Source organism: Miniopterus schreibersii, assembly GCF_964146895.1.
Source record: "Miniopterus schreibersii genome assembly, chromosome: 16".
In the NCBI taxonomy this organism is placed as follows: domain Eukaryota; kingdom Metazoa; phylum Chordata; class Mammalia; order Chiroptera; family Miniopteridae; genus Miniopterus; species Miniopterus schreibersii.
In genome coordinates, this window is record NC_138116.1 from 11,022,185 (window position 1) to 11,046,766 (window position 24,582).

General features: G+C 37.1%; 1 protein-coding gene across 2 annotated transcripts; it reads left to right on the plus strand.

Moving 5' to 3' along the window:
• The first annotated feature begins 305 nt into the window (after positions 1-305).
• On the plus strand, positions 306-24,298 carry GDPD1 (glycerophosphodiester phosphodiesterase domain containing 1). Of its 2 annotated transcripts, XM_081162854.1 has the most exons (10): positions 306-609; positions 8,830-8,872; positions 14,700-14,835; positions 15,644-15,689; positions 19,838-19,956; positions 20,410-20,499; positions 20,608-20,741; positions 21,263-21,322; positions 22,606-22,657; positions 23,027-24,298. In XM_081162854.1, exons 1-10 carry the CDS (start codon positions 468-470, stop codon positions 23,147-23,149), a joined length of 945 nt encoding a protein of 314 aa, XP_081018980.1. In that variant the 5' UTR covers positions 306-467; the 3' UTR covers positions 23,150-24,298. The 2 variants fall into 2 exon arrangements, with proteins under 2 accessions (XP_081018980.1, XP_081018981.1); XM_081162855.1 differs by lacking the exon at positions 22,606-22,657 and having other exon boundaries at positions 308-609.
• The last annotated feature ends 284 nt before the right edge of the window (positions 24,299-24,582 follow it).

The following is a 24,582-nucleotide window of genomic DNA, read 5'->3' on the forward strand; positions in this document are numbered from 1 at the left end:
GTTTTAACTCCCCCAGCGCTAACAGGTCTTTGCATTTCCCAGAGCAGGGGCCGGCCAGCCGCACGCTGGAATCATCCCTTTTCGATGCGGGTTTTCGAAGTGGGTCAGGCCTCCTCTGCCCGGGTGATGGCGAAGGCGGGCGCCGGCAGGTGGCCAGCGCCCACCTCCGCAGCTGCTCGCGACGCGAAGCCAGGGGACCGAACTCCCCGCGGGTGGTCCGCCGGCTCCCGCCCCGCCGCCGCAGCCGCAGCGCGCCTGCGTGCCCGAGCCCCTTTGTTGCTGGGGCCCGGGCTCCGGCTGCGCCTGCGCGGTGGGCGGGCGCGGACAAGTGCGCTGCGCCGCGGGCGCCGGCGGGGGGCGAGCTGACTGGGAGCCGCCGCCGCCGCCGCCGCCGCCGCAGTCGCCGCGACCGCCGCTGCGGAGTTCAGAGGGCCCTGCGGTGCGAGACGTCCCGCGCGGCGGCTGAGATGTCGTCCTCTGCGGCTTTTTACCTGCTCTCCACCGTGGGGGGGTACTTGGTGACCTCCTTCTTGTTGCTCAAATACCCGACTTTGCTGCATCAGAGAAAGAAGCAGCGATTCCTCAGTAAACACATCTCTCACCGCGGAGGTGAGAGGGGTCCCCGGAACCCGGTGGCGGAGGGGGAGAGGCTTTTTAAATTTTTTGGGGGGGGGGCCCTTCGGCACTCCGCAAAAGGCTGGCGGGTGGGAATACGTGAGAGTTTGAGGAAGAAAAGGGATGTGCGGATAGGGGGCTCCCCCGGAGGTGAGGGCGAGGTGACGGGGAGAGGGGAGGTCGCCTGTGGGAAGGGAAGGGAAGGGCAGGGCAGGGGTCTAGAGACAAAGCCAAGGCGAGGAGTCCTTGAGGGCAGCGGGGTCGGGGATTCTGAGGAGGAGGAAGGACTGGGGCGAGGAGGAAGGGTGGATGGGGAGTCTGTCGGCCGACGGGAGAACGATAGCGCGGCGAGGCGCCACGGCGGGCGCCGGGGGAGCCGGGGGGTACCCGCCCGGGGAACCGGGACCTGACTGCGCCCGCAGAGCCGGTCACCGAGCCTGTGGGGAGATCCGGGGCCACCGTTTCCCAGGGCTGAGGAGATGCGTGGACCCCGGGCGTGCTGCCGCCCAGGTGTCTGCAGCCCCCGGGGCCACCCCCACCCCCACCCCCAGCCCGAGCTCGATCCTTAAAGAGAGGAAACCGAGTCCCTGAGGCGGGTCCGCTTTCCAGGGTCGCAGGTAGAGCGCGGGCTGGACGGGGGAGGGAGCTGGATGGAGCGCCCAGGTCCCCAAGTCTGCAAACCCTGCACCTGTGTGTTTTGGTTGGAAAGCCCCACCCTGCACCCCAGCAGTGACACGTGGATTTCCAAAAGACGATTTCGTTTTATGGACAGGACTGTATTAGTTTAAAGAAAGCAAAAAGTTTCTTTGGGAAAGATGTCTTGCTACAAGGAGACTAGGTAGTCCACCCTCTCATTTCCCAGGCAGCAGGCCAAATCGTTGCCTCTTCATTGTTGAGTAATAGGTGTCTATTTCATGTCAAGGGTGATGTATAAAATGTTGTGATAGCGGGTTATTTCCATTCATGTTAACTCTTCTTTAGAGATGAATGTTAAACCAGGTTAAAATCGCTTGGAATTTGCAGCCTAATACTCGAAATGGTAAATTTCTAAATTTATAGTCTAAAATTTGATTTAGTGCCGTCACTCCTTTTCTAACAAGAATCTGCCAGGAATAAGGTTTTACATGTCACAGAAATACACTGGAATTCTTCTGTGTAATTGTATCAGTTACACTGAAGAGTAACTTCAGTGGCCATGCTAGTCTCCCACTCATGAAAAGCATCGAAAGTTGTAAGGGGTCACCTGCTAAATGCCGTGTTGTTCCTCATTTGATTTATCTGTATATATATATATATATATACAGATAAATAACTATACTATAGGATAGTATATGACTACTAATGTGCCTTCAACCATTAAAACCCAAAACCAACTTTTAGTGTTTCGGTTGTTGCTGTAGAAGCAATTTTCAATGGTGATAGTCCTGTTCTGGAGACAGGCAGTACACGCTGCGGTTGTGTTTACGGATTTTAAAAAAAGAAGTGTGCTTACTAAAAACCCAGACCAAAACAAAACTAGATCTTCTAAAAAGCTAAACTGTCATTATGGATGACCTACATTTTATTTTAGAAGAAATAACCTTGTTAAATATCCGCAGACTCAATCTGTTTTACTCTACTTGTACGGTGGACTAAAACACGAAAGTTTCAATGTGCTAGCGCTTGATACTCTTTTGTGGAGTATGTACACCAAATAATACAGTTGAGTCCAGAGTGATAGAGAAGATATTTATTTACACACACACACAGACACACTTTGTTACTTAAGATACTAAGTTTCTGGAAAAGAATAGACTAGGTAGGAGCCACCTTGCTTGCTTTTTATTTTTTTCTTGAACACTGAATACAGCAATCACTGGTCTCTCTGTACATCACTAACATTTGGGCTAATACTCTTTTTGTTTTGTTTTGTTTTTTAATATATCTTTATTGATTTCAGACAGAGGAAAGGAGAGGGAGAGAGAGAGACAGAAACATCAATGATGAGAGAGTCATTGATCGAGCCCACAACCCGGGCATGTGCCCTGACCGGGAATCGAACCCCGATCGCCTGGATCCTAGGTCGACACTCAACTGCTGAGCCACGCCTGGCCTGGCTGGGCTAATACTCTTAATCACCCTGACTACAAATACCTGATATTTCCTGTAAACCAGATGTATGACCATTCCGAGATCGAAACATTGATTGCTATGTGTGTTTAAAGTATGCACACCTGAATTGCTATAACTTGAAACTCTTAATGTGTACTATATTATGTCTGCTATAACAGCATTATCACCTGAGTCAGATGGACCTACTAGTAATTAGCCTTGGGAATATGCCTGAGTTCTCCTTATCTATAAATGGAGAGCATTTGCCTTGCTTCTCTGGGTTGTTAGGAGGATTCGGTGTATAGAAAGCACTTTGAAAATTGTAAAATTGAAAATAAAAGCATGGAGATGGGATCCACATTTGCAGTTTGCAATAGAACTTTGAGTTGGTCGGGAAGATTGAGATCACCGTGTACTTAGGTTTTCAGAGTTTTAATGAACACTTTTGCCTTTTTTAACATTGATTGTCCTTGAAAGTGGCTGTTTCAAAAATTAAATGCTGTAGGCTTGCTTTGTTCTTACCTCTTTAAAGCATAGATTGCATTGCATTATGTTGTAATCGGATATATTAATACATTTGCTTCCATTACTAGACTGTGGCTTCCTCAAGGCCACGTTTTAGATTTTATTATTTCTTTTGTCTCTAGCCTCTAGTACAGAGGCTAACATATAATTAAAATAATTGCTTATTGTCTGCTAATTATCTATTGCATGCTAAATACTTTCCATGTGTTTCTTAAATTTATTTAAGACCAATAACAAACACATTTTATAACTACAAAGTATTGATGAAACACCAACAGAACCAAAGGTATACCCTTTGGATTAAATGGAGGGCAAACAATAAAATCAAAGGCCATTTTCTTAATTTCTTTATGAAATTATGAATTTTATTAATATTTTCCCAATTTTATAAGTAACTCATGTTCATTGTAGAAAACTTGGAAAATATGGGAATGAAAAAAGGAAAAATAGTTCCTAAATTTTACAGTCTGGACATAATCTCTGTTAACATTTTGAAGTATATCTTTTAAGTACATATTGTCCTGCCTTTGGAATTATACTGTATATATGTTTATTTCAGGTAGAGATGGGGTAGCAGGAAAATAACTTACTTTAATACTCCCTAACCTGTCTTTATGAGCCAACTGAATCAAGCAACACGCTTTAAAAAAAAGGTCTATTTATTAGAGATTAGTGGTTCAAAGAACTGAAAAAAATCAGCAACTGATCAGATCTTAACCTTTCCTCCTAATCTTTCATCCTTGAAATTAAGACAGAGTACCGTCACAATCCGGGCATTTTGTAACAGATTGATTTGACAGGTGATAAGTTTGAGAGTAAAGATTGTTCTTGGGCCTGGCCAGTGTGACTCAGTTGGCGGAGCATTGTCCCATGCACCGAAAAGTCGCCGTTTTGATTTCCCAGTCAGGGCGCATACTCAAGTTTGCTGGTTCCATCCCCGGTCAGGGTGCTTGTGGGAGGCGATGAATGTTTCTCTCCCTCTCCCTTCTTCTCTCTCTCAAATCATAAAATAAATAAATAAAAATAAAGTGGAATGAAAGTATTTCCATTCCTTAAAGAAAGAAAAAGGGAATTTCAACCATTTCATGAAAGAAGCACTAACACCAAATTATTCCTTGGAGAGGAATGGCATACTCTTAATTAGTCCCTTAGTTACTCTCTGGGCTTTCACCATATGAATCTAATAAGTAATTTGTGAATATTATCATTGTAGAATTTATTTTCAAGCTTTACAAATAGAAGACTATGTGAACAAGGACCAATATAAATCACCTATATAACTGAAATAAAGCTGTTATATAAATGACAGCTTAAAAGCTGCCGTATAGTTAGTGGTGAAAGAGTGGGATCTGAAATCATACTGCTTATGCTCAAATCCCAGTTCCCCTTCTTGGTTATGTGACCATATCTTTTTGTTTGTTTGTTTTTGAGATAGTAATACTTAACAACGGTTGTGGGGTTTTTAATGAGATATATGAAGTTCTAAGCACAGTGTCTAGCTTCTGTTATTAATATCTTGACCACCTTTTTAATATTTAGTACTGGCTATGTAATTTCATAAACTTTTAAAATAGATAGAAGATTATAACTAATAATGCTTGCATGCTTACGTTGTTAGGTTTAAATGAATTACAGTTACAATTAACATGGAAAACAGGCACACACAAAAAAGACAAACGTTGGACATTGAACTTAAATATTAGCACTAATGCTTCTTTATTAACTGGGAAAATGTATTTCAGAGTACCAAATCTCTATCCTATCTTTTTCCCAGCTCCTTCCCCCCAGATTAAAATATCACACGTACACACACACAAATATATATTACAAAGCCCTTGCTATTGGAATTTGAGGAGCCTCATAAATAATACTACTTACTTTCCCTTCTCAAATTGGGAACCAATTTAAAAATAAAGTGCCAACATGAGAAAGATGGAAGTGAAAATGCTAGTAGAGCCAAATTGGGACTCTCTAATGCTGTCTCTAAACTGAACTTAACACTTAAACTGGAGGCCTGTTTTTTTTACATGGGTAGGGCCTGCCTTGGCAAACTTACTGTATAGATGAGCGGAAGTGTTGTTCCTTCTGAGGGTGGGCCACTGCAAATTAAGAGGACTGGGAAGGGTTGGGTCATAGGTGGGCCGCCCACTCTGTCTACTAAGTCACTTCTGCTAACATGAGGAGAAATGTGTGAGGGAGTAAAGAAGAGTTAAAAGTGTTCCTTCCATTCTTTTCCCTTCTTGGGGACTAGAGTGGAATTTTCCTTCCGTAGGTGGAAACAGATAGTGGGGGATAGGTGCTCCCCTCAATACTCGCCTTCAAAAAACCTTCTTAGGGTTTAGTTGAATGTACCAGAATACAAAATTCATAAGACTCATACTAAAGTCATTTTTAAAAAACTAGGTATAGTGTACATGTAGTTAGTAACACTAACCTTATACACACACACACACACACACACACACACACATCTCCGGTAGCCACCACTCAGATCGAGATAAAGAATATTTGTAGACTCATATAAGATTCTTTTGTTTCCCTCCTCTGTCCCCAGAAGTAACCACTCCTCTGACTTTTATCGTCATTGATTATTTAAGACGGTGGTTTTCAAAGTGTGGTCTGTGGTCTCCTGGGAGTCCCCAAGAGCCTTTCATGGTTCTGCAAGGTCAAAACTGTTTTCCTAAGACATTATTTACCTTTTTCCACTTTGTGCCAATGGTGCAAAAGCAGTAGTGGCTAAAACTGCTGTCTCTTTACCAAGAATGAAAGCAGTGGTACCAAGTAGACTAGTAGCCATTGTATTCTTCACCATCACTCACTCATGGTTTTAAAAACTGGGCAGTTTTGGTGCTGGCCTAGTACTTAGTTTGCTACAGCATCATCTCAATACCCCAAGGTTGCGGGTTTGATCCCCGGTCAGGGCACATACAAGAATCAACCAATGAATGTATGGATAGGTGGAACAACAAATCTCTCTCTCTCTTTCAAATCAATAAATAAAAATAAAAACAGGCAGTTTCACTTAAGAATATCTTTGATGTGTTAGTAAAAATTGTTAATTGTATTAAATTTCAACCCTTGAGTACACATAGCTTTTACTGTTCTATGTGACGTAATTGGAAGTGCACACAAAACACTTCTGCCGTGTACCAAAGTATGATGATGGTTGTCTTGAGAACGAGCACTCGTGCCGTCATTTGAGTTGTGAGCTGAATTAACCTCTTTCCCACAGAACATCTTTTTTACTTAAAAAACTGACAATGGGTTATTCATACTTGAATATTCAGCAGATATGTTCCTGAAAATGAATAAAGTGTATCTCTCATTAGAATAAAAATAATCTAGCTGCCTTCTCTGAAGGCAGTGCCAATGATTAAATTTGAGCTTTTAAGCAAAAATTGGAATTCTGAAAACGTGCATCCTCCACTGTGAGCTTGCCAGTTTAATTAACTCTTGTCTGTAATAAGAATCATTGTAATCTGTCTGAAGTGATAAGAAAGTACTTTCATGGAGGAGTTGAACAGTGATTTCATTCTGGAATTAACGTTAAGGAACATTGGGAGGCCCTGGTAAGGTGGCTCAATTAAAGCATCGTCCGGATATGCCAAGGTTGCGGGTTCGATCCCTGGTCAGGGCACGTCCAAGAGTCAACCAATGAATGCATCAGTAAGTGGAACAAAAAAATCAATGTCTCCCTCTCTTTCTCTCTCTCAAATCAATAAATTTAATTTTTAAAAAAATTTTAAAAAAAGAAAAGAAACCTTGGGAGACAATGATGAGAATGTTCCAGGCGTATGGCATGTACTTAAGACTTTGATTCTTAAATACAAAGACTTTGATTCTTAAGTTGTTGTTGTGTTGTTGTTAATCCTCACCAGAGGACTGATTTTTTTTAAATTTTAATTTTTGTAATATACTGGAAAGGAGAGAGGAGGGGAGAGAGAGAGAGACATCGATGTGAGAGAGACACATAGATTGGCTGCCTCCCCCACGTGCCCCGACCAGGGCTGGAAAGAACTTGGTACCCAGGTATGTATCCTTGACCAGGAATCAAATCCATAACCCTTCGGTGTGTGGGCTGATGCTGTAACCACCGAGCCACACCGGCCAGAGCATCTTCCATCTGTTTTAAGAGGAGTGCACATTCATCGTAGAGGGTTTGTAAAGTATAAAAGAATGCAGATTAGAAAAGGAATCTTTTGTATTCCGACCATCTGGAGATAACTGTTATTAATTTGATTTGTTAAATTAAATGACTCACTGATTACTGCGCCAAAAAGCAAGGAAATTAAAAAGACAGCAGTGTCTGACAATTTGAGCTTGCTGTAGCAACGAAGTCTAACCTATTCCGGTGCTCTCTCCTCTATGAGACAAGCCATTACATAGGCTTAGACAGTGTTAAAAAATTAAATTAAATTTAAAAAGGACACAGCAGTCCGCTTGAAGGAGCTACTGATGTTGAGTTTGATCATTTGATTAAAGTGGTTTCTGAGAGACTTTTCCACTGTGAAGTTACTTCTTTACTCTTTGTAATAAGTGTTTTTGTAGGGAGGTACGTTGAAACTACATAAATAGGCATTCCTCATCAAACTTTTCATTTATTAAAATGGACTTGGAATTTCCTATTCAATGGTTTAAAATCTGTTACTACCATTAGTTTTATGCTAACATTTCAGGTTTGGCTGATGAGAGCTTCTTCAACTTGGCTTCGGTATCCTTTTAACTTCCTTGTTTTTTGGCACAACAAGCAGTCAGTAGTTAGACTTAGCCTATTAACAATTTTAGCATTCTTGTCTTTTTAGCAATATTCTATATTGCTTTGTTCTTGAAATAGTGGTTATCTGAATATAACATATTTCCATAGTTTTCGACTAAAACAGACACCAACTAGATGTTTAAAAGTCATTTAACCTCAAAACAGCATTTACTTTTAGAAAAAAACTATAATCTCCATATTTACTTCTTCTGTTTTCTATTGTGCAACAACTGTAGTAACTAAAGTGAACATAAAATCAAAGTAGCTTTTTTTTCCACATGGATATGTATCCCTTTCTCTCTGCTAAACTGATATTAGAATATTAGGTTAATATATGTATTTGTTTCTTCATACCTTGAGTTTCTGCTGATTAATTAGGTTGCCATAAAAACGCAATCTAGTAATACAATAGAATAAGAACATTTTAATACTCTCGCAGATATGTTCAGATGGTATTGTAGATAAAGCTTTTTCACCCTGGCTGGTGCTGTTCAGTGCTCAGAGTGTTGGCTCGCACACTGGAGGGTTTCGCAAACGGAAGTCATTCCCGGTCAAGGTCACATACCTGGGTTGCAGGGCAACCAATTGATGTGTCTCTCTCACATCAGTGTTTATCTCTCTCTCTCTTCTCCCTCCCTCCCTTCCACTCTCTGTAAAAATAAATGGAAAAAATATCCTCTGATGAGGATTAAAAAAATAATAATAAAAATAAAACACTTGTAATGTCTACATAATATCTAAACATCAAGGTTCACAAGATGTATCTTATTAAAATGAATTTATGGAAAAACAGAATGTTCAAAGTATCTAAGTAAATGAAGTTACATTTACTGCTTTTACAGGTGCTGGAGAAAATTTGGAGAATACAATGGCGGCATTTCAGCAGTAAGTACATAAAAGAGTATTCTTCCCATTTACAGTTTATCTTTAAAGTGATGATTCACAAAATGAAGATAGAATACAAGCAGCATCCACTTGTGACAGTTGTTCCTTTTTTTTTTTTTTAATTGCTTTTTTATGCAGTTAATCTCAAGTGTCACAAACAGTGTCTGGTTTCTGCATAACTGGGGGAAAAAAAGAGGTCAGAGTTTTGGATAATCAAAAGATACTATAGTTCCAAAGTTGAAAGAAGACATTTGTAACAAGGAACATACTGTGTGTAATGCTAATTAGCCTTGGAGAGAAGGAGTGAAGGAGAAAATGAAACAACTGTTACACTGGCTGCTGTTTATGAAATAGGATGATGTGGCTACCCAGTAATTCTTGTACAACCCAGAACCTGAAATCTAGTCTAAGACAGGGACTGTGAACAGTTACACCCGAGGAGAGACGTTACCTATCCATGCTGCTTTTCTTATGCAATTTTAAAGCCATTTCTATGTATATAATGACAGCTAAGCAATCAGGAGGATTTGGCTTATTTTTTGTCCGGCTTCTCATCAAACAAAGACAGCTAATTTCCCTGTTATCAGGTCCAAAGATACTGCTTCTCCATATTTTAGTTTCCTTTAAATCCCATGCCCCTGGATTTATCGTGACTTCCTTTCCTGTTCAATATGATGCCTTTTTACTCTAATCTCAAAAGTCTTTTACAGCTTTAAGATGCAGACTCTTTCCTCCTGTCACAGACTGTGAAATAGAATAATTTACATTATTTTCTTCTACTGAGATTATATTTCTAGCTAGCTAGCTATAGCTAAGTATGTGCATAATTTCTTGTGTACAGTTACCACTGAGATACACCCCCCCACACACACACATATTTAGATACACACTTCACAAAGCATATATATTATGACATGGAGGTGAAGGTGAGAAAATACTGGAGAAAGTATAAATAGTTGGTGTGGGAAGCCAGGTTAAGATTAACCAGAAAATTGAAAAGATACCAGGATAAGAAGAGCTATAATTTGGTAGAGAGGGAGAACATGAAATGTTTGAGATTAAGATGTGAGGATATGTGGACCAGGTATGTCTAGGAAATTGAAAGGACCTTAAGATTGTATGGAAAATTAATTCACTATATTGTAGTGGGGCTCAAGAAGTAATTAGGACTGACAAAGAGAAATAATTGCATCTCACAATTTATAAAAAGTTCTTTAATGTGATTTATAAAATGCTTTCAATAACATCTTAAGTTATGAATGTGGCTCTTCAGTGATTTCTTGGGAGCAAGCATCTTTCCTTATTGATCTCTCAATCCCTAACATCCAGCTCTTGTGCTAACAGGCTCTTATCAGTTGCTTACTGAATGAGATACGGAATGGGGCACTCAAGAACAAAGCAGAATATTAGCAGAAGACAGATAAAGGAGATAGAACCCCATTCATAATAAACATAGAACCAAAAACTAAGGAATTATACTACACGCACACACACACACGCACACGCACACGCACACGCACACAGTCACTAAGCCCTTGAGTATGTAAAATCTGGTTCTTAAGAGCTAATAGAACTAGGTTATTAAATCAGGCCGGCTTTGTAAATACCCAAAGGACAATTTGATCCCTGTGGCATTAACATGAATGGTAACAGAAAGAAACAAATTGTATTAGCAATAGCTGGAAGTATAAGTTGGCAGACAGTCAAAGTAATTAATCAGCGACTTGATTCTCATGATAATTTTTTTAGACTATCTAATTAATATAATACTAATTATCTCATCAATGAAATGAGAATGATAATACAACCTCAGTGTCGTGAGGAGTAAATGAAATTCAAGTAAATTCCGGTTGTGAATTGTATGCATTGTTTCTGTGAAGTTTCAAGTCACTTCACATCTTCTTTTAAAGCTAGAGTTTTTATTTCTTTTTCTGGAAATGTTGAGGCCTGGTTTCCCTAACTTTTTTCAGTGTTTGTCGTCAGCTTGTTAGGAATTTAGCTACAAAATATCTGATGTTTCAATTGAAGCAGATGCTTATTGTTATTTATGGAAAATTTCGAAGACCAAAGAGATAAAACAAATTCTTTTCTTTCTATGTTCTAGCTATTTGTGTATCAAATTGGGATAATTTATAAATTGTAGATGCACTAACTATTGCTCTAAATTTTTGTTTATTGTTAATAAGAGGTATGCCTATAATAAATAATGTTTTGCATACAACTCTCAAACATTTTTTAAAACAGCCAACATTTTAGTTAAAGGCAAACTTCATACTCAGAAAGATTTCGTAGGTAATATAGATAATGTTTTTCACATACAGGAAAAAACAGATAACCCCTGCTCTTACCCTACCTTCACACACTCATACAAAAAGAAAAGAAAAGAGAAGACAAACAGAGTAAGACGTGTGTGACCAAAAATCAGTAGTAAGGTTTTTTATCTGTATAAAGGACCTTAGAATTTTATTTCAAAACTGTTGGCTATCTGTGTTAGTTACAGTTTCTACATTTTTTATTCTTTTTTTAAAAAGTTAACAGCATAACATCAATATTTAAGGAAATTTAAAAATACAGAAAAATAATTCTACCCACCTAAAAATTGTCTTTGTGTGCTTACTCCTTTTGGGGCTTCACGGTTACACATTGTGGCTCTAACAGAGACATGACTGGCAAACAGACATTCTCTTAGAAGAGGTGGATGTCCTCTAGAAGAGGACACTTAAAGTTAACAACTTAATTATTTACATCTTAGTAAGAATTACCTTAGGAACCAGGTTTGTTTGTTTGTTTCCTCTAACAACTGGTAATCAGGACACTGAAGGGGGGAGGGTTACCTAAGGAAGGGTAAGGGAGAAGTGTGAGACTGGCACGAGGCGGCAAGTAGCCATTGGGCCTTTTGAGATGGGATGGATGATGGAGGGGTGGATTATTAGAAGTAGGTGAAGTAAGAGAAAATGGGGAAGTGATTGGCTCCAATGATAAATTTTGCCAGCTTCGTAATTTTAGAATCATTAGATCTGAGATGGCCAATGATCCTAAAAATCGTCTAATCCAACTCCCATCATTGAATGCTTGTATTTCCCACAACCTCATTCTTTCCTTTCTAACCAATGAATCACCACATGTTTTTGAGAAACATTAAGAAAGTTACTTAATTGTTAAAACTTGATTCTTTAATTGTTATATAATATTTTAATATGTGTTTGAGGTTTAAGTATAAAACAAAAGATACTTTTACCCCATTTAGGAGATTCACAGGCAAAATAAGAATTATGAGTGCTTAGATATTTAAAAGGATGTTCAGTTTTTCTTAGGTCAAATTCCTACTGTAATTCATTCTGCTGATGGTGAATAAATTGGTGTCCAAATGTTGTTATCTTTTAGATAAAAATATACTCATAATGTAAGCGTTCTTATTTTGCCATTATAAAAGTTTATACAGGCATACCTCATTTTATTGTGCTTTGCTTTATTCACTTCACAGATACTGCCTTTTTTTTTTTTTTTTTTTTTTTTTTTTTTTTTTACGAATTGAAGGTTTGTAGCAACTCTGCATTAAGCAAGTCTGCTGGCTCCATTTTTCCAACACTTTGTGTCTCTATATCATATTTTTGCAGTTCTTGCAACATTTCAAACTTTTTTATTATTATTATATTTCTTAAGATGATCTCTAATCAGTGATCTTTGATGTTATTATTGCAATTGTTTTAGGGTGCCATGAACCGCACCCATGTAAGACAGCGAACTTAATCTATAAATGTTGTGTGTTCTGACTGCTCCACTGATGTTCCCCATCTCTCTTCCTCTCCTCAGGCCTCCCTATTCCCAGAGACACAACAATATTGAAATTAGGCCCACTGATAACCTTACAGTAGGCTCTAAGTGTTCAAGTAAAAGGAAGATTTGCACGTCTCTTTTTAAATCAAAAGCTAGAAATGATTAAGCTTAGTGAGGAAGGCATGTGGAAAGTTGAGGCAGGCTGAAAGCTAGTCCTCTTGCTCCAAACAATTAGCCAAGTTGTGAATGCAAAGGAAACATTCTTGACGGAAATTAAAAGTGCTACTCCAGTGAACACATGAATGGTAAGAAAGCAAAACAGTCTTATTGCTGATATGGAGAAAGTTTTAGTGGTCTAGATAGAAGATCAAACCAGTCACAACATTCCCTTAAGCCAAAACCTAATCTAGAGCAAGGCCCCAACTCTCTTCAGTTAAGACTGAGAGTAGTGAGGAAGCTGCAGAAGAAGTTTGAAGCTAGCAGAGGTTGTAAAGCTATGGCTACCTTAGGTAGTGATTCCTCTGATAGATCTGGGCAAAGTAAATTGAAAACTTTATGGAAAAGATTCACCATTCTAGCCCAACCAGTGTGGCTCATTGGTTGAGCATTGAACCATGAACCAAGAGATGACGGTTCGATACCCAGTCAGGGCACATGCCCGGGTTGCGGGCTCCATCCCCAGTCGGGGGCGTGCAGGAGGCAGCCGATCAATGACTCTCTCATCATTGATGTTTCTGTCTCTCTATCCCTCTCCTTTCCTCTCTCTGAAATCAATGAAAAGATATATTTTTTTAAAAAAAGTAAAGATTCACTATTCTAGATGTTCAGAACATTTGTGTGATACATGGGAAGAGGTCAGAATATCAACATTAAGAGTTTGGAAGAAGTTGATTCTAGCCCTTGTGGATGGTTCAAGACTTCAGTGGAGGAAGTAACTGAGATGTAGTAGAAATAGCAAGGGAACTAAAATTAGAAGTGGAGCTCAAAGACATAACTGACTTGCTGCAATCTCATGATAAAATTTTAATGCATGAAAAGCTGCTTCTAATGGATGAGCAAGGAAAGTGGTTTCTTGAGATGGAACCTAATAAAATCTAAAGTGCAAAAAAAAAATAATTAAAATAGTGTTGTTGTAGGATTATGGTTGAATTTTTTATCTTAATGCTTTCAAATGCTCCTTCTAAGAGTGTTCTGATATGCATAAAGTCTAATCATGAAGTGTGAGTTTTCCAACTTTGTTCTTTTTCAAGATTGTTTTGACTACTTGGGGTTCCTTGAGGTTCAATATAAATTTTAGGGTGGATTTTTCTAATTTTGCAAAAACATCATTGGGATTTTGATAGGAATTGCATCGACTCTGTAGATCAGTGTAGTATTTGCATTAACAATGTTAAGGATTCCAATTCATAAAGATGGGATGTCTTTCCATTATGTATCTCTTCTTTAATTTCTTTCAGCAGTGTTTTATAGTTTTCATTGTACAAGTCTTTCACCTCCTTGGTTAAGTTAATTTCTAAGTCTTTTATTCTTCTGACTCTATTGTAAATGGAATTGTTTTATGATTCCCTTTTCAGTTTGGAACACACACCCCCCTCCACCATTTTTCCTCCTTGCTTAATTGCTCTGGCTAGAATTTCTAATCCTATGTTGAATTAAAGTGGCAAAAGCTGGCATGATTTTCTTGTTTTTCACTCCTTTCACTTTATAAATATGGAGCTGTAGGCCCAGAGTGTTATACAGCAAGTTTGTAGCAAAGCAGGAACTGACACCCAGGTCTCTTAACTTCTGGTCCAGTGTTCTTTCCATTATATTGGGTTGACAGAAATTAGTGTAGCTGGTTATGGAAAGGAGGCGACATGATTCTCTTCTTCTAAGTTCCCTTAGAGTGTTTTCACATCAGTAAATCATAATAGAGGATAGTATTGAGAAATTTTAGTATTATGGGATTTTTTTTTGCTGTTTGATTTATAATTCTGAATTTTACATCTTATGCATGTAACCTCAGTGTTTACTTCAGTTTCAGAACATCCTTATTCTTTGATTTCTTCAGTGCAGTTACACTCGGAACTGATATGCTAGAATTGGACTGCCATATCACAAAAGATGAGCAAGTTGTTGTGTCTCATGATGAGAATCTAAAGAGATCAACTGGGGTCAATGTCAACATCTCGGATCTCAAGTACTGTGTACGTATAAAAATGCATGATAAAGTAATATCTAGTAGATATTAGGGCCTGTAAGATTTTTAAAAACAGTGAATGCCAGATAGTGCTTCACTAAATAATAAAAAATAAATGATAGTGGTGAAATAATGAATGTCAAAGGAAATTTTAAAAGACTATTCTGAGTTTCAGTGAAGATGTACTCATTGCATACATATAGACTATTTTTATAAGTATTTTAACAAAATTACTAAAGTCCTCAAATGTAAAACTACTAGAGTTCAACTTGCTTGAAGTATTCTATGATTTATTTGATGCGGATTAAATATATAAATTATTTTTAGTCTTAAAGTAGAGGAAAGAGCCCTTCAAAAATCTGATTTTAGCAGTTTACATGCTCATTATAGTAGATACTGGTAAATAGAAGGAAAAATGCTCAATTTTACCACCTAAAGAAAACTTCTCTTAACAGGATACTATCTTATGTATACCCTGTATGTTTTTATATAGTTGTGACCCTGCTGTACATTATATATGTTGTATTTTTTAACATTTTGGCATGATACACATTTCCCGAGCTTTTTGGTTTTAGTAGACTTTGTTTTTAGAGCAGTTATAGGTTTACAGCAAAATTGAGCAAGAAAGTACGGAGAATTCTCACGTAATTATACAATTAATTTGCTGTTGGGGATGTTGTGCTAAAGGATGCCCTACATATGTAGTGGTTTGCTCTCTTATTTTTTGAAGAAGGAAATCTTTACTTCTTAATGTAAGACATTAAAATGCTTTTGATTTTTTGAGAACTAACTTTTTTCACTCATATCTTTTAAAGGAACTCCCACCTTACCTTGGCAAACTGGATGTCACATTTCAAAGAGGTAATATTTCGCATTTGCAGCTTAAACATTTACATTAAAGTTTATTCATTTATGCTGAGAATTAGATACATAGGCGTGTTCTCTTGTCATAGTAAGTTCCAGCTAAAAGTATTGCCCTCAGAACATTTTCTCAGGCCTACAAATCTGAAATCTTGACCCTGAAATGATGAAGTCCAGAGATTTAATTGACTCACTCCATTAAATTTATATACAGTTAATTTAAGCCGTAATGCTAATGACAAGAAACCCAGATATTATTAGGAATACTTTGTACCTCTAAAGCTTCCAATTCTAGAATATTACTATAACTTATAGTAATCATAAATTAAATAAATGAATAAATGAAAAGAAATTGAAGGGACTCCTTTTAAATCCTTACAATTGTCTCACATTTGATTCTATGTCATTTCGGTGCTCCATATTTTAAATTTTAAAGAGAATTTTGTTGCTCAAATAATCCATCCATGTCCTAGTTATCTTCACTTTAATCACCAGCATAGCAGTTTTCTTTCTTTTGAGGGAACATTTCTTACAAAGAAACATGTCCCTTGGCCCAATATGTTAGTTATGTTAGAATGGAACATGTTAGAATGGAAAATACACCAGCTTGAGATACAGGTTGCTGAGCAGGTACAGGCTTCTTCACTATCACAATTTAGCCTCATGTTTCAAATGATTGAAATGTAATTCAGTAAAGCTATAAGATGCTACATGTTATGGAATGCTGCATGTAGTTAAAGCTTTTGTTAAATGTCAAGGGTCTATTGATATTAATTTTCAAAAAGAACTGTTAACTGCTCTGTGGACTAGACTTAAAATTGGCCAGTAAAATTTCTCTTTGATCGAGAAATTTTAGAAAGGCAAATAAGAATTAGAAAATTGTTTAAATTAGCTATCTCTAAGTGATACTAGATCCGATATTTATTGATTTTTTGCCTTCCAGGTAAGTATCATGAAGCTGTATTGGTTTGAGGAAACACTTTTTTCATTCTTGTAATTAACAGGATTATATTTGCCAAGCTTTTCTAATGGTTGTGTCAGTTGTGGACTTGTGACGATTAAGAAAATTCCATAAGTGAAGTTTTTCCTGTTTTTACCTTTTTAGAGCAACGCCAAAGCCTCACAAAGATGAAAAGATCTTTTGAGAAAAAATGCTTTCACTTTTTCTGGTTTTTATACCTCCTTCATAAAGTCATAAAACTTTTTTGAATGTGAAGAGACCTTTGAGACCATCTGTCTCTTCCTGTTGTAGATAAGGAAACAGGCCTAAAGATGTAAATTATAGTCATACAGCCAGTAAATGACAAAGCTAGGACCTCAACCTCTCGATCTTCTCCTTACCAGGCCAGTACTCAGCTACACTGTGTCACCTCTCCATCTGGAGTCTCTTCAGATGCCTTATGAATAGCAATGCCATGTACTCTCAAGTTTCAGACAACTGTAAAAAATAATTAACTTTAGTTCATATTGCATTCAACTCCTAACCAACTTAAGTTTACAGTATTTGAAATAGACCAATACGTAGTACTGTATAAACTCAACTCAGATGAGGCAAAATGTTGTTCAGTTTTTTTCTGTCCCATTGCCCTGCTCAAAACTCTTGCTGTCTTTCCTTTAAATACTGGAGAGAGAGACCTTCAACCCTCAGAGGAATACACATGCCTGGCCTCTTGCTTTCTTTGTGGTTCACAACCTGCTGGAGAAGAATTGTGTTTTCTTTTGAAGGTGCTTTCATGTGCCACAGGTTACATTAAAAAGAAGGAACATAAAGGTATATTAACTGAAGCGTTTCTTATTTATCCTGCTTTCTTGAAAGTAGTATTCTTTCCATGGAAAATAATAATTTGGATAACCTAGAGTTGACTATAATGATCAGTTTTAAACTTCTAGCATGCTATAGAGGCTGCTTCACTCACATCCTGTGGCATACTTGCTTATCCCCCCTTTCTTTAATTTTTTAAAAATTAAATTCTCATAACTAAAAAGTCTAGAGGTTCTATACCTTTAGACATGACTGATTGCAGTTGCCCAAACAGAAATTGGTCTCCATTTCTTTGTTCTGCTTTCATTTATTAGCTTTGTCCTTAGACACACCTTGTCCACATAAAGATGGACATCCAAAGTGCATGACCCATCCAGCTGAGGGTTTCAGGAGGACTTTCCTAGGGTCCACATTGTTACCCTTGCAGGGTCATGTACTCTCTCTGTGGCCCTGGAGACGGAGCCGAGTGATTGACAGTCCCATCAGAACGGCCTCGAGCCGCATCTGAATTACAATGAGTAAGAAAAAGGCAATAGGAGTAGGGCACAGACCAGGCCAGACAATAACAGATTCTTTTTTCTTTTTTCATTCACATGAGCCTTTATTATAATTAATGTTCTGACATGGATTTAGTTTACTTTTTTGATGCGCTTTTTTATTTTGATTTGCTGTGCAGTAAGGATGAAATAAAGGGTCTTTCACTATTTGGTTTTTCACAGATTGGTAGAATTGAAGTTTCAGAAAGAAAGGGAAAATTTTATAATAGTTATATAGTATGTATAGTATATTACAGGAATGACTAGAGACAAAAGGGACTAGGGGAAGAATAAAGAAAATAACCCTCAGGAAATTAAAGAATGATTAAAATTCTCTTCTGATTTTTTCATGACTCAGTTTTCTGTGGGTTGAGTTGCACTGATATAATTCTTCAACACATTTCTGAACTAGCATGTATTTCTCTTGCCTGAACATATTATTCTCAATCTCTGAAGAATTTAATGATGATTATCAGAGCAAAACTTTAAAAACAATCTTAGTGTCCACTAGTAGGGTATAGGGAAGGAAAAAATCTTTTTCTTTCTACCCTTCTGGATTCTCAGCTTGGGACTCTGTAACAAGAGAGAGATTAATATGAGAAAAACAAACAGAGGTGTATTAATATGGATGTGTCATGGGAGAAACTCAGAGATGGCTAGAACCTGAATATATATAGCACTTTATTTTATTTTATTTTTTAAAAAATATATCTTTATTGATTTCAGAGAGAGGTAGGGAAAAGGGAAGAGAGAGATAGAAACATCAGTGATGAGAGAGAATCACTGATCGGCTGCCTCCTGCAGGTCCCCCACTGAGGATCGAGCCCACAACCCAGGCATGTGCCCTGACCAGGAATTGAACTGCTATCTCCTGGATCATAGGTCAATGCTTAACCACTGAACCATGCCCAGCTGGGCTATATAGCATTTTAATAAGTAAATAAATTAATTCATTTTCAGAGAAGTGACAAGACAAAGGAAAAGGACTTTGAATTCTAGGGTGACAAATTATGGGAGGGAAACATGTGGGAGGATAATGGAAGATAAAGGCTAGTCCGTAGTTTGTTATGTAGAGTCCTCTGGTGCTGATAAGGGTCTAGGGTCATTGATGATTAATTTTGTACAAATTTAAGTCTTGTTTTAAGGCAAATGGGGGAAGGCAGTGAGCCTTTTTTTGTATCTGCTGCTTCTGTATTGCCTTCAGTTTGAAATAATCCTTATGCCAAAGCGGCATACGTTGGAGTGGTAAGCACTGCCACTCTCAAGGGGAATGTTTTAAACTACAATAATTAAATTGATGTATGGCTACTCGATGGAATGTTTTTTAAACTTTTAAAGTAATAATTATAGAATAAAATTGGTGGATTATGTCAATGTCATGGTTGTGATACTATATTATAGTTTTGCAAGGTTACCACTGGGAATGTGGGTAAAGAAAGGGTGCACACATCTCTGTGTATTATCTCTGTGCATGTAAATCCACAGTTATCTCAAAAAGTTTAATGAAAAAACTTTTAAATCATAATTGTAAATACAGTGTATCAACATGCAATTTTTTTTTACTTACGTTAAAAGATCAGGTTAAAATATGTAGGTACGCTATAACTATATTAAATTAAGCATGGAGGCAAAAAAGAGTAGAGAAAGTACACCAAATGGCCATGCTGGTTATATCTAAATTGTTGCATTTTAGATGGTTTTTCTTTTCTTTTCTTATACTTTTCATCATTTTGTAAATGTCCTTTTATGAATACTACTTATATCTCTTCTAATTGTCAAAAAAAGTATGTTATCTTTTAAAAATACATTTTAAGATGTATTTAATTTAATTTTATTTTTTGCTTCCTCAGCATGCCAGTGTGAAGGAAAAGATAACCGAATTCCATTACTAAAGGAAGTTTTTGAGGCCTTTCCTAACACTCCCATTAACATCGATATCAAAGTCAACAACAATGTGCTGATTAAGAAGGTACTTAAGGCATTGTCACCTCTGAGTGTGTGGCATCCAGTTTCACGAACTAATAAGGTTGGAGTAGGTGGAGGAAATGTGATGCTCTAGGGGATCAGTATTGTTTTAAATAATGCCCTGGTAGAAGAGATCACTTTACTATAGGAAAGCCTGTTTTCAGAGTTGTCATGTCTCAATCATGGATAAAAGTGAGTTCCTGTGACCCAAGAGTTCTGGCATTTATATAATTAACTTCTAGTTTAACTTGTTTCATTTGTAGTTAGTGTATGTCAAATTACTAAATAGTTGTATTCCTTTAGATAAATCATATAATGGTAAAATGCAAGTCATTTCTTACATTTTATAAAATCTCCTCACTGGCAGATAGTCAATTATAACCTATTTTTTTAATGAAATAATGTAAGTGGATTTACAAATAGGGAGATGCCTAAAAATTTGAATTTTCACTTGTAGGTTTCAGAGTTGGTGAAGCAGTACAGACGAGAACACATAACAGTGTGGGGTAATGCCAGTTATGAAATTGTAGGAAAGTGCTACAAAGAGGTAATTCTTAAAAAATGATACAGTCCTGGAAAATTTTGAGGGTGGTGAAATAATCCTCTTTATTTGAGCAGTTGTAAAGCAGCATGTGCTATTGACTGTGTCTTTCAGAATTCAGATATTCCCATACTCTTCAGTCTGCAGCGTGTTCTGCTCATTCTCGGCCTGTTCTTCACTGGCCTCTTGCCCTTTGTGCCCATTCGAGAACAGTTTTTTGAAATCCCAATGCCTTCTATCATATTGAAGTAAGTGGTTACCTGTTTCCATCAATTATCAATGACCGGAGGACTAAGATAAAGCTCATTAATATTAATGATAAAGAATAGCTTGCTGTAGTTATTTCCATGTTTGATTAGCTGACCTATATTATTTGCTTTTATGGGGGTGTGTTTTTGGTCTCATTTTCCCCCCAAATATCTTTTAATCCATAATAAAGTTTGGTCATGTGTTTAAATCTGCTATATACTAAGTCATAGCAGACAAAGCAAGAGAAAGAGGCTTCACCCAAAGAAAGAGAAGAGATATGAGTCCTGGGCACTCAGAGTCTCTGGAAAGAGAACTTTTTTTTAACCCTTTAATAGTGGTCACAAAAAGTGAGCCCGAAATCAGTAGAAATAGAGAACCCAAATGGGCTTTATTTTAATTTATGTTTGTCCTTTTACAAATATTTTTTGAGTACGTACTAAGTGCAAGGCACTTTTGGTTTTTGAACTTGTTTTATTTTATCACACTGTTTCTAATTTATTCAAATTTTGTTTTGTCTCAGGTTAAAAGAACCACACACAGTGTCCAGAAGTCAGAAGTTTCTCATCTGGCTTTCTGACATGTAAGAATGTTTAGTTTCTTGAAATAGAAGTTATTGTTTTAGCTCTATCTATTAACTACTCTGCTTAAATTTAATGCGAGCTCTCTACATGTAATTTATAACACGGATGTTTTGAGTACCAACTATACAAATGGATGTGTATGAATCATTTAGAACTGGCTTAATTACTAGTCACAGAGCCTTAGGAGGTTTCTAGGGAGATAATCTCATTCACCTTAAGCACCAACCCAGCCAAAGTTAAATGATTTACTTGGGGTTATCTAGCTAGTTAGTAGCAGAGGTAGGATATGGTATAACCTTTCCCTTCTACTTATTTGTTTCCACTAGTCTGCAGTCAAGAACATGATGAAAAGAAGTGTAAAATGTACACTGACTAATGGCACATTTGTCAGAAAAATCTGTACCAAGATTTAGCAGAAAGGAAGCCCTACCTATAGGGTAGGCATCTACTTTATAGAAAATGCCTTAATTTCTAAGACATGTTGAGTTTATTTTTTAGGTAAAAACCACAGTTATTGTGCTATCTTTTGTTTCAAAATGGAACTTTGAATGCTTAAGTAATAGTCCTTAGTCACAGCCTTTTTAACTTAGTTTCTCTTTCAAAGAGATGGAAAACTAGTCTCATCTTTTCTTTGTGCCACAGGGTTTATAGTTTTTGGCTTTATTCGTGATTTAATTTCTAGTTTTCAAGGACACATTTTTAATTTATGTGAAATGTACATGATTTTTAGTTTTTTTTCATTAGTCATTCTAATAAACAGAATAGAAATGAGATGTGTAACTTTTAAGTACAATAGTTCCATCTTGCTCAAGTGATTTGTATTCTAAAAGTTCACTTTTAAGTTGGTTAATTGGAGCTAAAAAAAAAAAAATTTTTTTTCTCCTATATATAGGATAGTGTAATTAATGGACATTAGGTTTCTAAGAGAGCTCACAAAAGACTAACCGGTTCAGCAAATGAAATGTGATGTTATAGAACTTGATCCAAGTTTACCATCTTATTTTAACTTGCAAACTTGGGAACACATACTCCAATGAGCTGCTCCAATAAGAATGGGTCTCTTGAGGATCTAGTGGCAGTAAAGACAGTTCTAGTTGTTCACCAGCCAGCAGCCAGCAGTGACAAGCGATCCAGCAGTTAAGGTATAAATGCGTCCACAGCAGCAGTTAGTATTTGAGGCCATTGCTTGAAACTCTAAATTGACTAAGTTAGGACTAAGGATTAATTTTAGTCCTTCGTAGGGCCAAGAAGTGCCTAAACCTGTTTTGCTTTTCTTTTCCAGTTTACTAATGAGAAAAGCTTTGTTTGACCACCTCACTGCCCGAGGCATTCAGGTAAATTTCTGGAATGATGCATTTTGGAAACAGCATAGTTTACCAGTTTAACGCAAGTGTAAAGGGCAGAACTTTTAACTGACTTAGTTTGGTCCCAACTCTGATGCTGCTGCTTTCTTGGTTGACACGTGAAGACCTTCAGTTCCGCCTTACAGTGAACGAGAAAGCATAGGCACTTCAGTAACTAAGTCCACTCTGTAGGTGAGAGCAGCTGAAGGTAGGGGTAGGACAGTGCATATTTAATGAACAAAGTGGAATTTTTTAAAGGGTTCAGTGATTCCTTAGAATTGCAGATGGATAAATGCTATTATAAAAATAATTTTCTATCTCAACATTTGTTCCCATATTTCTCATGCTTCTGATTCTCAGGTGTACATTTGGGTATTAAATGAAGAACAAGAATACAAGAGAGCCTTTGATTTGGGAGCAACTGGGGTGATGACAGACTACCCGACAAAGCTTAAGAACTTTTTACATAATTTCTCCGCGTAGAGAAGGAAGTGCTCAGAAGCATTCAAAGAAAACATGAAAAGACCTAAGAAAATAAAATGTCATCATCATTTTCCTAAGCCATTTCCAGAATGGTAAAAGGTTTAATCAGTTAAGTTTTTATTACCTCATTTTTAAGCTGTCCGAGAATGTAGAAACTATATATTGTATATATTTATTTTAAACAGCATTGCATACTTTGCATTTGTAAATAGTTTGTTTAGAAAGATTATTGATCAAGATTTCTGTATCTGATTCTATTATTGTAAGTAATTCTGAAATCAAAGACTATTGGATAATTTGGTGATTTCACTGGAATAAGCTAGTTAGTAAAACTAGCTATTTTGAGTTGTCTCATTATTTCTAGGCACATCTTAGTTTATGGGGGGAAATGCAGTGGAAGGAGAGCTTGGAAATCGTTGACGTGGGTGTCTGACAAGTTGAACATGTTAACAGGAGGCAGACTCAAAGAATAAACTGGAAGTTTATTACCTGATCAGGAATAAAATTCGTAGCCTGAGTAAGATTTCTTAGTTGCTGTTGTCAGCAGGGGCATTCTACTTGGGGTCTTCTTGTGACAATGCCGCCACGTCTTCTTTTTGCGTTTTGTCTTTTTGTAAACATTAAAATTGGACTTATCAATTGCAAATTGAGATGCGATCCAAATAGTCATATTTTTATGTTTCCTGTAAAGAAATGTAAATTTTCCATTTTGGGCAATGACTGGGTGTTTGGGCCTACATCTAGATTTTAAATAACGTTTTGAATCCTAATAATCATATGAAACTGATGAAAGTACATATCGTTGTTGTTAGTACTTAAGAATATAAACTACCTGTTTCTGATCTTTAAGAATTTATTCTTTTGAGTATTAATTGGGAATAGAATTTCCCAAAGCATTAGCCATCACTTTCTCAGCTTTTTTGATGTGACCTCATGTAAATCTGTTTCTAATTTTTTTGACTAATTTTCATGATCTCTCTGGGAGGTAACTATAATCTGGATTAATAAGTGTCTTTTACCTAGATTCCATCTCTCATTTGGAGTTTGCCAGTTTACAGCTATGAAGGATGACCAGACTCCCACTTACCCTGATGATACAAGTAACATTTGCCTTTTTTGTTTACAATGAAATAAAGTTTTCCAAGAACAAAATAAGGGTGCTTTGTTGTTTTTCTGCAGTTGCAAATTCACATATATTTGTAGATTATTTACTTATTTATTTTTGCAGAATTTGATGAGGTAATAAATTGATGAGTAAATGTACTTGAGATTTCTCTCTAAAGAAAATAAAAGAAAATGTGGAAACACTTTTATAGTTAAGAAGTTGCCTCTTGGCATGTGAACAAATAACTTGGGCAGGTAATCCATTAAATCAGTCATTTCCAGTTTTACTTATTATAATATATGGTTATAGTTGCTAGGGATCATTTTGA